This window comes from Arvicola amphibius, chromosome 6 (assembly GCF_903992535.2).
Source record: "Arvicola amphibius chromosome 6, mArvAmp1.2, whole genome shotgun sequence".
NCBI classification, from domain to species: domain Eukaryota; kingdom Metazoa; phylum Chordata; class Mammalia; order Rodentia; family Cricetidae; genus Arvicola; species Arvicola amphibius.
Window position 1 is genome coordinate 35,250,591 of NC_052052.2, and position 14,410 is coordinate 35,265,000.

The following is a 14,410-nucleotide window of genomic DNA, read 5'->3' on the forward strand; positions in this document are numbered from 1 at the left end:
CAACATTAGACCAATGAATGTAGGTCAATAAAAGATAGACAAGGCAACCCAATACCATTGAGAAACACTGTGGGGGGCCTCTTGCAGGCCCCCATGATGTACGTGATCCAGTCATTCCTAGTTACTGTGGAGAACATTTCTCTCCAGGAAAATTAAAAAATCCAATGCCTACTGGAAAAAACAACACTGGTTTCAATGGTAGAATAAATGTGGAGGATGAGTCAAAAACTCCAGTAGGACATACCAAACATATATTCTGGCAGACTTCTATAAATGATCAAAGACAAAAGCTAAGAGTGTGTATAAATGGTATTTTTATTGAAGGCTTACTAGACATAGGTGTGGATGTAATTATCATTACTCCATAATCTTGGCATCTGAATTGGCCTCTTCAAGAGACAGATGTTTAGTTTCTAGGAATTGGAACCCTATCTCAGGTAAAACAAAGTGTGAGATGATTTGAATGCCTACAGCCAGAAGGACAGAGAGGAAGACTGAGGCCATATGTAGCTAATATTTCAGTGAATTTGTGGGGTTGTGACCTATTGCAGCAATGGAATACCCAGATTAACATTACTGCATTATTAGAAGATATTATGAAAGATGGTCACCAGCCATTTGGACTGTACAAAAACACAAAGCAATTGATACACCTTCAGAGGTACTATGGCCCTGTCTTTAAAATGGTTAACTGAGAAATCAATATGTGTTAAACAGTGGCCTCTACCTGAAGAAAAGTTGCAGGCTTTTGGATAGCCGGTACAAGAGCAACTAGATGCTCAGCGTATTGAAGAATCTACCAGCCCTTGGAAATCTCCTGTATTTGTTAAAAAGAAATCTGGAAGAGGGAGAATGGTGACAGATCTTAAAGATATCAACAAGGTTATTCAACCTATGGGCCCTCTACAATATGGAATTTCTCTGCTCTGTCTTCTCTGTTACCAAAGGAATGGCCTCTCATAGTTATTGATTTAAAGGATTATTTCTTCACTATACCTTTTCAAGAAAAAGATAGAGAAAAATTTGCCTTCACAGTGCCTGTTTATAATAATTCTCAGTCTACTAGGAGATAACAATGGACCGTTCTCCCACATGGAATGCTCAATAACCCCACTCTGTGCCAATAATTTGTTAGCCAGCCATTAGAAATAATACATAAGCAATTTTCTAAGTCTATAATCTACCATTACACGGATGACATTTTATTATCTAATTCAAATATGGATACTTTAAAAAGGATGTTTGAAGCAATAAAGAAAGTTTTGCTTAAATGGGGATTACAAATTGCTCCTGAAAAGATTCAAAGAGGAGATTCTGGTAATTACCTAGGTTACAGAATAGGTTTGCAGAAAATTAGAACACAAAAGGCACAGATTAGGAGAGACCGGTTGTGGACTGTTAATGGCTTTCAAAGATTATTGGGAGACATCTCCATTCCATGACTGGCTCTCGGGATAACATCTTACATAATAGCTTATTTGAATACTACTTTAGATGGTGATAAAGACTTAAATATTCCAGAGAATTAATAGCTGAAGCAGAAAAGGAACTGACAATTGTTGAGAAGAAATTACAGGAGGCGCAAGTGGATAGGGTGAATCCAAATCTTAATTGTATTCTAGTCATATTGCCTTCCAGAATTTCTCTTACAGGAATTTTAATGCAGAGGGACAATATTATCTTAGAATGGATCTTTTTGCCACATAAGCCAAGTAAAAAACTTATGTGGAAAAGGCCTCTGACTTAATTATAAAAGGTAAATTTAGACTTTGTCATTTAGCATCTATAGACTCAGCAGAGATTATAGTGCCTTTTACTGCTGATGAAATAAAAAAAAGTTATGGGAAGACAATTAACCCTGGCAAAGGCTTGTGCTACTTTTTGGGGAGAACTTAATAGCAATTATCTCAAATCTATAGATTTAAACTTATAAAGAGAACTTCTTGTATTTATCCCCAAATTGTATGTGATGCACCAATAAATGGAGCCCACACATTTTATACTGATGCAAATAAATCAGGGAAGGCAGGTTACAAATCAGAAGAATTAAGAAAGGTGGAACAAAGCTCTTATATTTCTGTCCAGAAGGTAGAATTATATGCTATTCTTATGGTACTAAGGGATTTTAAAGAACCTCTCAATATAGTTACAGATTCACAATATGCTGAAAGAGTTGTCTTGCATATTGAAACTGCTGAATTTATACAAGATGATATGGAATTGACTTCATTATGTATCCATGTGCAAGACATATTCAGGAATAGGCTTTGTCCTATATACATAACACACATATAATCCCATACTGGTCTACCAGGTTCTCTAGCACAAGGTAATGCAGAAATTGATCAGTTATTGATTAGAAGTGTGTTTCAGGTCTCAGAATCTCATAAAAAACATCATGTCAATACCAAAGGTTTGAAGAAAGAATTTCCTATTACATGGTAACAAGCTAAGGAGATTATAAAGAGATGTCCTACTTGCTCTTTCTATAACCAAACACCATTGCCTTTAGGGAGTAACCTTAAGGGTACTCAAAAGAATGAAATCTGGCAGATGAATGTCTTCCACTTTGCAGAATTAGGTAAATTAAAATATGTGCATCACACCATAGATATGCTATCAGGTTTTCAATGAGCAACTGCCTTGAGCTTGGAAAAATATGATTCAGTAATCATGCATTTATTAGAAGTTATGGCCATCATGGGCATTCCTGCAAAATAAAGACAGACAATGGTCCAACATATGTATCTAAGAAAATGAAATGTTTTTTTGCTTATTATAATATAAAGCACATTATAGTTATACCAAATAATCCTACAGGTCAGGCAGTTATATAAGATCAAATCATACTATAAAGGATATGCTGAACAAACAGAAAGGGATGGAAAATACCCTCAGAAATAGATTGCATAATGCTTTATTAACCTTGAATGTTTTAATGCTAATGAGAAAGGAACAACAGCAGCAGAGAGGCATTGGAAAATGGAAAAAACTTCTGAATAAAATCAACCAGTGTATTTCAAGGATGTGTTGACCTCACAATGGAAACCAGGAGATGTTATGTTGGGGAAGGGGTTTCACTCTTGTTTCTGCAGGAGAAGAAGAGCTATGGATACCATTAAAATTAATAAAGATTTGGTTTGAAAAGGAGAAACCTCTTGAAAAAGAGAAATGAGAGCTCATCCACAATGCTGACAACCATATAGGTGGTAAGGAAAGCATATAAGGTTGGGGCAGGGTTTTGCTCTTATCTTTACAGGAAAATACACATCTTCAAAAATTCAAGAGACCCTAAATGTTTGAATGTTGACAGAATGAAAAATAACTATCCAATAATGATCATCTAGAAAAAGGAATACGAGTGATGAGATCATGTAATGAATACATATAATTTAAATAATATATATATATATATATATATTTATAAATATATAGAGTTGGTTTTGGAGATGAACAATGGCTCTGTACTTTTTAAAATCCAAGCGTGTTGTTAAAAGGAACACGCAGAGTTTCTGTCTCATATCGGGAGTCATATCTGGTATGGGACAGAAAGAATTTAGAAAAAAAACTTTACTTTCTCCACTTCTGTTTTGTCTATATCATAATCTTTATTGAATGTATGTCTCTATGAATAGTGTTTAAGTTTTCCATGATGAACAGTAGATTTTCCTACAAATCCTTTTGTTGCAGTGATCTTGAGGTTTCCAGAAGAAGATGGAGCCCCAGAGCAAAAACTCTGCCTTGTTGTGATGCTGATAGTGCTACTAAAAGACCGTTTTTTTTTTGGGTACTGGCCCCTGATCTCCAAATATACAAAAAAACTCAAGAAATTGGTCATCAAAAGAACAAATAATCCAATAAAAAATGGAGTACAGACCTAAATAGAGAACTCTCAATGGAAGAATATAAAAACCCTAAAAGACACTTTAGGAAATGCTCAGCATCATTAGTCATCAGAGAAATGCAAATCAAAATAACTCTGAGATTCCATCTTACACCTCTCAGAATGGCCAAGATCAAAAACACCGATGACAACCTATGCTTGAGAGGTTGGGGGGGAAGGGAACACTTCTGCATTACTGGTGGGAGTGCAAACTGGTACAGCTGCTTTTGATGTCAATGTGGAGAATTCTCAGATAATTAGGAAACAACCTTCCTCAAGACCCAGCAATACCACTTTTGGGTATATATCCAAATGATGTTCATATTTGTCCTTGTACTGCGGGTGACATGGGGACAGGCACCCACTGGACATCGAGCCTAGCCTAAGAGGTGAGTTACAGATAAGCAAAAGACCTCCTGACCTCAAAAATATCAAGTTGGATGGTATCAGAGGAATGAAACTGATGTTGACTTTTGGCTTCCTCTTGTATGTGCAAAAATGTATGTGGGTTCTCAGCCACAATATGAAAACACACATATGTGACAGTGAGGGCATATGAAGAATAAGACTGGCTATGAAATTATATAGTATTTTCATCTGGAATGAGTCTAGAGAATGAGAATCAAAGAATGTCAGTGTTCCCAAACTGAATGGATGCATCATGAGAAGGATGCAGATTCATGGGGAGTGTTATCTAGTAAAGGAGAGGTGCTTACAATTGTTCATGCAAAGCAGCAGAATTGGAATCCTTTTACCTTAAATGAGATCATTTAAGCTTTTGTTCTGGATTAGAAATTGTACTTTATGAGTTAGAGGAATTTATTTTAAAAAAAGGAAATGAGTAGGATTCAGCAGGATTCATAACTGTTAAAGCACACAGTTTTTCTATCCTCTCTTATCTCTGGAATGAGTTTAGGTGAACAGGCTTTAGAAACTCATACCTTTGGGTAAAGAGCGCCCATCAGGAAAGGTGACAGGTTTGCTGAGCTCTCTGACAACGCCTGGGACAGGTGGGTAGAGCCTCATGGACTCCTTGATGCACATGGTGGTGTAGGGCATTTGGTCAAGGTGATCCCTGAAACAAGGTCCATCTTGAAGTTCGGGTAGACTGGAGACCAGCAGCTCCTCCCTACCCAAAGAATAAGGGTTCTTCCACCTTTTGAATGCTTACCAGGTGATGGAGGATCCATCCCCCAGGAGGCTCTGAACTTCCTCCCTGCATCTCTGTTGGTGTTCAGGGTGTTTGGCCAGAGCATAGAAGATCCAGGAGAGTCCGCTGGCTGTGGTGTCATGGCCCTCGAACATGAATGTGTCCACCTCAGCACGTATGTCCTTGTCAGACAAGCTATCCCCATTCTCCGTCTGAGGGAGGCAACAGGTGTCATCAGAGCTGTGCTTGTTCCTTGCTGTGTGCTCCCAGGCAGACTCTCTGTGATACACACAGCTCTGATACACACTCACTCTGGCAAACAAGAGGATGTCCAGAAAATCCAAACGTCTCTTCTTCTTGACCTTCTCCAGCTCTCCCTCATCCTGCAGCTGATCCTTCCTCAGCTTGATCACTCCATCTGCTCCAGAACATTAGTATCACATAGACCCCAGAGCTACAGAGCTATAGACCCCAGAGCCTTGTGTCTCCTTGCCCATAGCTATGTGCTAAACATGGATCAGCAAGTAAGGAGTGGACAGGGTTAGAAGACCAGTACCATCTGATAAAGGCCAGAATTCCTCTTAGAACCACGGGCCAAGGAAGCTCTGCTTGAGATGCTGGGTTGGATCTCACTAAATGTTACCAATATCATGATACCCACAGAGTCCCTGGAAATCTGATATCCCAACTCAAACATTTCCAGTTTAAGAATATCTACATGTGTGTGACCCAGGCACTATAGGGGCAGTGAAGGGCCTAGATCTGCCTCAGAAGTCATCAACAGCCCCTTTGAACTAACCCTGGAAAAGAAGGGGAGACATGAGCTACAGACAGAACCTGTATGATCGTGGGCAACTTGACAGGCACGGTCAGCCAAGCGGCCATTGGAGGACAGACTGTAGATGGTGTCATTCTGATGAAAGAGGTTCCTTATACGGGAATGAAATAGGTTGTTCAGGTCCGCAATGGCCTGGATGTAGGTCTTGTAATTTCTGAGGAAGAAGATACAGAATATATTAGACTGTGGAGAGGTCTGACCTGCAGATAGATGGACTCTGGGAAGAGATAGGATGTATATTTGAGATAGACGTCATTGGTGTACACATTAATTCTGCCTTATAACACTTGTAATTTTCAAGACTACAGAAGGTGCCATGAATATGTAGGCATCCACCTTAGGTAGGGATCAGTGGTCTGTGGTTGGGGCAGGGTTGGAGTGTGTCAGAAATTGATCTGGAATGGGCTCAGACTCTTGATTTTTTTTTGTGTGTAGGCAAGTATCCACACTGCCTCACCTCCTGCATGTCAGATGAGGCCATTGCATTAGGAGAGACCAAAGGCCCTGAAGTTTAACGGTTGACACTCACCCATCCATCTGGATACTACCCTTGTGGCTGAAGGCACACTTCATGATGGTGTCAAGGGTCATCAAAGACATGTGTTGAAAGATCTCTATAGAGGAGTCCTGTGCAGCCAGCTGTTCCCATTTGTCCTGCAGTGGGAGGGGAACATTGGCCTAATTTCCTCAGAAGACTTATGCTCATATATTGTATAATTTCTGTATATTTTCAGATATGTGTTCTCTATGTCCTTCAACTTAGATAACATAAAGGTGTTTTATCTGACAAATGATGCTGTTTTTGGGGCAAAGAAGATGATGTGTCAGTATATGCAGATCTGATCCAACCTGAGAGCATGGTAGGACTTCCATGTATTGAGCATAAGAAAGCCCAGGAAGCCACTATGCACACTTCTAATGGGACTGCCTGTGACTTCAGTTACTATGTATTCATCAAATGCTTGTGGAGAACAACTGAGTCAGAATCCAGACTCTGTTGATAATTCTGTTGATAGTTTGTGATATGGCGAGTTTGGCTATGACAGTGTGGATTTTGTGTCTGTTTGCCTTTAAAATCAATCAAGTCCATGCAGAAGCACTGAGACCCAGAAAAACACTGACTCGATATTGTCCTAGGAAGTTCCTCAGAAGCTGAGGACTTGAAGAGGTAATTGGAGTCTCTATCTACCACGATGCTTTTGCCTTGGGCAATGAATAAGCATGGCCATATTTTGTACCTGGAATATTTCTTTTCTGCCTATGTTGCAATAACCTGTATTCATACTAGAATACACATGTGGAAGTTGTTAGTGTACACTCTGTGTAGGTGAAGAGACTGAGAGAGAGAAAAAAGAGAGACGAGAGTGTGAGAAGTAAGATGAGGAAGAAGATGATGATGATGATTATGGTGAAGCTGTGGTAGTTCCAGCAGGATTAGAAACAGCCAGTGATGTAGAAAGGACAGCAGAGCTGAGGGGAGTAGAGGAAAAGAAAATCAAATGAACTCACGAGCATCAACCGGACAGAGTCGGCCATGGTTTTCACATAGGGCTTCAGAATGTCATAGTGGAAGGCTGGGGTCAGCATGCGCCGGTGCTGGAACCACGGCTGTCCATTCAGCAAGAGCAAACCATAGCCTGGGCCAGAGATGGGTGTACGTGTGTGTGAGTTGGAATCAGAGAGCCTGTTAGATAAACTATGTGTGTGTTGGGGGTAGGGGACCACATGGAGTGGAATTGAGGATGAGAGCTAAGAATGGTAGAGTCCAGAACCTGAAATCCCTTGCTTGTAGGACTGGCATACAGTCTGTGATGATTATATCTGTGAGATAAAACTTGAAAAGGAGTTGGGGCGTGATAGACCAACCAGGAACATACTGTTAGAAGCAATGAAGGGTCAGAAGCCTAGCTTCTATTTCGTTGGGGCCAGGGAGAGGAGGGCTAGATCAAGGCAATGGTAGCCGGTCACATTTTGTTCTCTGTGAAACAGAGTCACAGGTCTTGGATGCTCTAACTGGGGCCATACCACATTTTCATTTCAGACACACATACCAATCCAAGGAGCCAGGAATCTGTAGGCTACATGTGCCTTTGGATCTGAAAGAGAAACAAGGAATGGGATAAGTAGGCAGCTGTGGTGGAAGCCACGAGCTTCTGGGATCTTTTAAGAGCTGTCTGTTGGCAGACTGTCCTGTTCACTGTCCGTTTCCTCATATCTCCTTCTAGTTTTGCCTAACAGTCAGGCTTAGGAAGGCAGGATTCTTGCAGCAGTAGCTGAATTCCTCTGGAGCACGGATGGTGAATTGGTTAGGAGTAGGCCACGTGCCCATACTCAGAGAAAAGAACAGGTGCGACTGTGTGTGTTTGTGTGCATGCACATGTGTATTACAGTAGATCATGAGTTAGTTATCCAGTGATTCTAGGCAGGTTAACAATTGAGATTTCAAACTCAAACCATAATGCATTTTGAAGTGTTCTTTTCAGTTCTGCAACAACTTACATGACATCTTAATTCGATTAAACTGCAAAGAAAGATAAAATCTAAAGGCTTGAAATTTAAGTTCTGAGTGCTGCTGGCCACATTCTGAGGTTTTGCCTGGAACAAAGGTAAATAGAGTTTGTAGAGCAATGGCATAATGCCACACAGTCTTGTGGAATTGGACAGCCATGGGCTAGTTACAAATAGGACAGCACAAATTATTCAGAATGATAAACTCTCACCTGACCGGCCCATAATCATCTTCATGTAGTCAGGGTCATAGACTTTAAGATAAGCTCGGCTCCCCAAGAACCAGCGAGGAAAGGCGCTTGGAAAGTTCTCCACAGCCTTCATAATCACCTGTAGCTCCTGATCACCGTCGAACTGCTGTTGAGAGAAAGATAAAGAGGTGGACTCCAGTTTAGTTATTTGGGCTGGAGACAAAAACAGAACAAGCACAGGAACATAGTTCTACATATGCAGCTAGGATTTTAAACAGTTTGATGGACCATCTGTGCTACCACTCAGAGCTTTGCTACACTGGGGATTGATCCTGAGCTGGAATTGACAGTGCTGTTGGGTGAATCCTCAGCTCTGCACACAAGCACCACATCCCCATGTCCTTCTAAGAGTATCAATTGCACAAAACTTTGTTGAATGCTTCATGTATCATCCTACTTGGCTATGGGACATATTTCCTGTGTAGCAGTGCAAGGAGTCAATACCTTCCATTCATAATATACAGGGTGCTGTACCATCTCCTTCCTGGGAGATCTCAGACATGTGTGCCTGGCTCTTGACCTGAGCACTGTGGTACAGGGAAATGATGGTGTGTTTATCCAAATAGCTAACAGCACAGGGTGTGTGTGTGGAAAGAGAATAGAGAACTAAACAAACCTGAGGAAATTCTGACATTGGTGCCCTCATGTGAGGACACTGCACAGCCTTATTCCTTTCTGTGCCATGACTTCAGGATTTTAGTCATAATACATCTATGATGAAAATTCCCTTGTGGGACTGCGGATCCATCGGGACCAGCTACCACTCATCCCCGTAGGTGAACTCTTCCTGTGTCTGACAGCTCCTGAGATGTGTGCCATTGCCACACCAAAAACCCCACTAGGCCAGGCTTCCATCTTACTGATGTTCCCAGGCAAGCTTTGAGCTTGGGAGAGAATAACTATGAAGGACTAGTCAAGTAACCACTCAGAAGGTGTAGGAGAACAGCAGAGGCTGTTGCAGGTGCTCAGCCTGAAGAAGAGGAGACTAGGTAAGCTCAACCATAACCTTCAAGAGGAGGCTATCAGTACAGAGCTGGCTACAGCCAGACAGGTTGAGCTACTCTAATGTTGGAGTATGTCTCATCGTGAACTCTGTGTCTCATGAAGTACTTAGACTTCGTATACAGTAGATTTTGTCCTGTCAATTTGATGGCCAGTGTCTGAGACCTCCATTCTCCCTGTCGCTCCATCCTCTCTGCACCTCCATCCTCCCTGCACCTCCATCCTCCCTGCACCTCCATCCTCCCTGTACCTCCGTCCTCCCTGATCTCCCTCCCACCCTTCCCTTTCCTCATACCTTGTGTCCAAAGAACCAGTGAGAGGGTGGGGATGGGAACTCCTGGAAAGCCTTGAGTAGCCATTTCCTCTGCAGGTAGAACTGGACTGCTTTGAGCAGCAGCAGAAGCAAGCCGAGCACGGAGGCCACTTGCAGGAAGCCAGAAATGCTGCCTGTGAATCTGGTGGGGCTCAGAGCAGAGATACTCATGGTGCAGTCAGTCCTGGGTCACAGGCTCCCCTCACTCTCATGAATCCTTTCTACCTCCTTTATAAATCATTTACAGACTGTGTGTCTATCAGTAGGAAGGCAGAGGTTGCTCTCACAGTGCATTAGGTCAATTAATGTAAATGATTTACCTTGAGCTGCAGAGAAATGATTTGTCAGCTGTCAGTGTCTAAGGGCCAGACCTGCACCCACTTTCTTCTCTTTGTGTTATCAAAAACAGTCCTTTGTTTTCTATTTTATTTTTCTTTTTACCACCATATTTTTCTGTATACATTTATAGGGTACAGTGTGATATTTCAACATATAGATGATACACATATTAGTTAGGCACAGTAATTGGGAGGATGGGAGAGGGCTGAAGAGGAGAGAGGAGGAGGGGGGACAGAGAAAATGTATAGAGCAATAAAAACAATAAATAAATAAGCAGCAAAGTTCTTGTATAAAAATAACTATCTGGTGAAGCAGTGTTTGACATGTGGTCTCCATAAACTGAGTTTTTCCCCAGGTTTCACATCTTAATTCTGTGTCTTCACTTTTTGCTCTTGAGAGTTCCTTGAGTTCCCACAGCAAACCCACCACCTATATAGTTTCCCCTGAATTGTCCATGTTAGGTGGATTGTGAGTGGTTGCTAGTTCATACTGCAGAGCATCCAGACAGTGCTGCCCTTCTCCCTCTAGGCCTCATGGGCAGTCCACGCCTTGTGATGCCAAAGGCTCTGGTGAATGTCTTACATCGTTCCTGGGCCATTGATCTGCTGCCTAGAAGGGGTTGAGTCTCCTAAATGGATGCAGAGCACATCTTCCAGCTCCAGTTTCTTTTGACTGTATAAATCTGAGCATTACCTCAGGGGATGTTCCATGAACATGTCAACACACAAATGCATGCATGCACGCATGCATGAGCACACACATAGTGGTTTTTTTTTTTTTTTTGCTATGTTAACCATTATATCTTCCAGGGTCACCATTTTTCAGACGCTAGCCTCGACAAAAGTACCCTCTTCCAGAGTGGAGACGTGGGAATTTAGAAATATAGTAAAGAATATAAAGATGTGAAAGAAAATAATAAAATGCAGAAACATATAAGATAGTTTCAGGAGGGAATTTCAGTGACTACTGAAAATTCCCCTGCGTTTTATTTTCCAACAGCTTAATATACCCCTGATTTCAAAAGGTAGGAGTAGAACAGAAGGACTGCATTAGCATACAGATTGAAAGTCACGGGGTACATTCATTTCTCATGCCCTAGACCAATCTCTCTGTAGGCAAACCACTCCTTGGGTGGAATCCCAAGTTATTTCCATAAAGGGAACTGGAATGTAGTTGGGTCCTTAGATCCAACTTTTTATTTTAGGTAGGAACCAACTACTTCCCTTTTTCAGGAGTGTGAGGTCTGACAACCAGCCACACCTGTTGTTGCCTTCAGAGAGCAGAACTCTGATTTACCACTAGGTGGGACCTTTGTTTGAGTTAGAAGCAGGATAACCTTGAATGAACTAAAAGCAAGTCCCAAACTCTCTGACCTTTGGCCCCTTTGGGCCTCCACAATCATTGATGTTTATGATTTTATTATTTCTACTGCTTCAGTTAGGTCTGGGCTCATTTCTGTGGGGTCACAGACAACATGAACCTGGTTTTCCTTGACATCATGTTTTTCTGATTGTGGACTCTTTCTGATGATTTTTTTTTTTTTTGTCATAATGACCCAGGGAGCCAGGCTAGGCAGGGTCATGGGTACCTTTTCAGCACCATGAACTTCAGATCTTCCTTCCTCATCCCTGTCTTGTGTTGTTTTTCTGGAACCAGTGGGTTTCTTTCCATTCTTCCACACCATCTCATGAGGTTTTTTGGACAACGTATAGTTGAATTTCACTTTTAAAATCTATTCAGCCAACATAATTTTTTAATTGGAAATTTTAATCCTTTTCTGAAATGTTTCTGTTCTGGGCTCTAACACTAGTCTACTACAGCCTTGTGACTTGGCTTATGTCTTTTGTTTTTAGAATTTCTTGTCTTGGACTTTTGAAAGCTTGAATATAGCATATCTTTGACAAGACCATATCAATTTAATCTAAACAGTCTTTTAATTTATTATACTTAAATGGCAATGTATTTCTCAACATTTGGAAGGCTTTAAGCTGTTATTTAACTAGACCTATTTATTTATCTATTTATTTATTTGTATGTGTGTGGCACATGCATGTCATTATGTGTGTGTAGGTCAGAGCACAACTTGAAGGGTCAGTTCTCTCCTATTAGGTGGGTTCCAGAGATGAAACTCATGCCATCAACTTGGAATCAGGAACCTCTAACCACTAAGCCACCTCACCAGCCCCCATGAAGTAGGACTCCTACAATGCACATATTTTTATCCATAGAGTCTTATTTACCTTATATACTTTATTCTTTGTCTTTTCCTCTCTCTTTCTCTCCCTCCCTCTCTCCCCTCCCTCTCTCTCTCTCTCTCTCTCTCTCTCTCTCTCTCTCTCTCTCTGTCTGTCTCTCTCTCCCTCCCTCCTTCTCTCTGTCTGTCTAGCTCTGAATTCTTCCTTCTGCATGATGTAATCTGCTATTGAAACTCTCAGTAGTATTTTTATTTCATTCCTTGAGTTCTCTGTGGTGTTTTATTTAAAAAATCATTTTCATTTTACATACCAACCCCAGTTCTCCTCTCTCCCCTTCTCTCACTATCCCACCTGTCTCCCATCTCACCCCCCATCTACCCCTCAGAGTGGGTAAGGCCTCACTTGGGGAGTCAAGAAGTCTGGCATATCCAGTTGACGCTGGAACAATCCCATCCCCCCAACCCGTCCCCCTGTATCCAGGCTGTTTGGTTCATTTTATGATCTGTATTTCTTTTTATATTTTCCCGTTCAGTGATGGATTTTTTGGCATTTTTTCCTTTGTTCTGGTTTTTTTTTTTTTGTTTTTTCGAGACAGGGTTTCTCTGCAGCTTTAGAGCCTGTCCTGGAGCTAGCTCTTGTAGACCAGGCTGGTCTCGAACTCACAGAGATCCGCCTGCCTCTGCCTCCCGAGTGCTGGGATTAAAGGCGTGCGCCACCACTGCCCGGCTTTGTTCTGTTTTTTTGAGACAGGGTTTCTCTATGTTACTTTGGAGCCTGTCCTCAAACTAGGTCTTGTAGACCAGGCTGGCCTCGAACTCACAGAGATCCACCTGCTTCTCCCTCCTGAGAACTGGGATTAATGGCATGGGCCACCACCTCATGGCTCTTTTTTTTCTAAAGTCTGAATTCTTCCATATCTTTTCAAATTTCCTTAGACTCATCATTTTGTGTTTTTTCTTAAGGCATTCCATTGATTTCTTTTGTAATAATTGCTGTAAAATATTCTTTATTATGTTAGCTTTGTCTTCATTGTCATTGCTGTGTGTGGTTGACCACTTGCCTCTGCTGCTTTGGTAGAAGAGTGTTTTTTTTTTTTTTCAAGAGACTCTCTTCTGTAAAGGCACCCAGGTAATGCAAACCTTTACTGCCAGCACTCAGGAGGCATAGGGTAGCAACACTGGTTTTAGTTCTACCATTATAGTCTCGATGATGCTTCTTCACTTACTATATCAATATTGAAGATACCTGTGTGTGTGTGTGTGTGTGTGTGTGTGTGTGTGTGTGTGTGTGTGTTTCAGTGGTCTACCCACAGGTATTTGTGGGCTCTTCCTGACAGGTCCCCTTAGGAAGTTAATCTCTCCATAGCTGTGAAGACAAAGCATGTTGTTATGTCTGAAGATGGGGAGGTCACATTTTAGTTTCTGTTGTTTACACCAGGTAGGGCTGATATGATAGACCCGGGAAAGCAAGGCATGAATGACACCGCACTGGAAGGGAGGATGCTAGTCAGTTTCTGAGAGCCTCAAGAGATGAGGCTGCTGAAAGATCACAAAGGCACATCATGGGGTGCATAGTAGTGGAAAAGGCCGTGTATCAGTGTCTGGGGGCTGTGTGCATCAGGACCCTCTGGAGGTTTTTCCAGACAAGGTTTCTCTGTGTAGTCCTTGACACTCTGGAGCTCTCTTTGTAGACCAGGCTGGTCTCATGTAGATCCACTTGCCTGTGCCTCCCAAGTGCTGGCACTAAAGGTTTGCATTACCTTGTCCAATCTCTGCACACTGACCAGAGGAGCCTTTGCTGTTCCTCTGAGCCTCACCCCAGGAAAGTGAAGCTTTGCCATCTTCCTACAGGTTTGAGGCTAGGCTCCTTGACATGCCATGCCTGTGTCAACAACACACATTCACTCCAGGCTTCTTCTGTTCGGGGCTTTT

The 14,410-nt window shown here is 41.8% G+C and overlaps 1 protein-coding gene across 1 annotated transcript in view; it reads right to left on the reverse strand.

Annotated features, from left to right (window-relative positions):
• LOC119817231 (cytochrome P450 4A10-like) overlaps window positions 1-10,116 on the reverse strand; it is a 53,906-nt gene extending 43,790 nt beyond the window's left edge. The window contains exons 1-9 of the mRNA XM_042055298.1: window positions 9,928-10,116; window positions 8,592-8,736; window positions 7,923-7,967; window positions 7,381-7,508; window positions 6,401-6,525; window positions 5,871-6,025; window positions 5,345-5,451; window positions 5,055-5,245; window positions 4,825-4,958 (exon numbers count right to left, since the gene is read on the reverse strand). Of these exons, the coding sequence (XP_041911232.1) occupies window positions 4,825-4,958; window positions 5,055-5,245; window positions 5,345-5,451; window positions 5,871-6,025; window positions 6,401-6,525; window positions 7,381-7,508; window positions 7,923-7,967; window positions 8,592-8,736; window positions 9,928-10,116 (1,219 nt within the window). The remainder of the gene's footprint in view (window positions 1-4,824; window positions 4,959-5,054; window positions 5,246-5,344; window positions 5,452-5,870; window positions 6,026-6,400; window positions 6,526-7,380; window positions 7,509-7,922; window positions 7,968-8,591; window positions 8,737-9,927) is intronic.
• Between the last annotated feature and the right edge of the window lie 4,294 nt (window positions 10,117-14,410).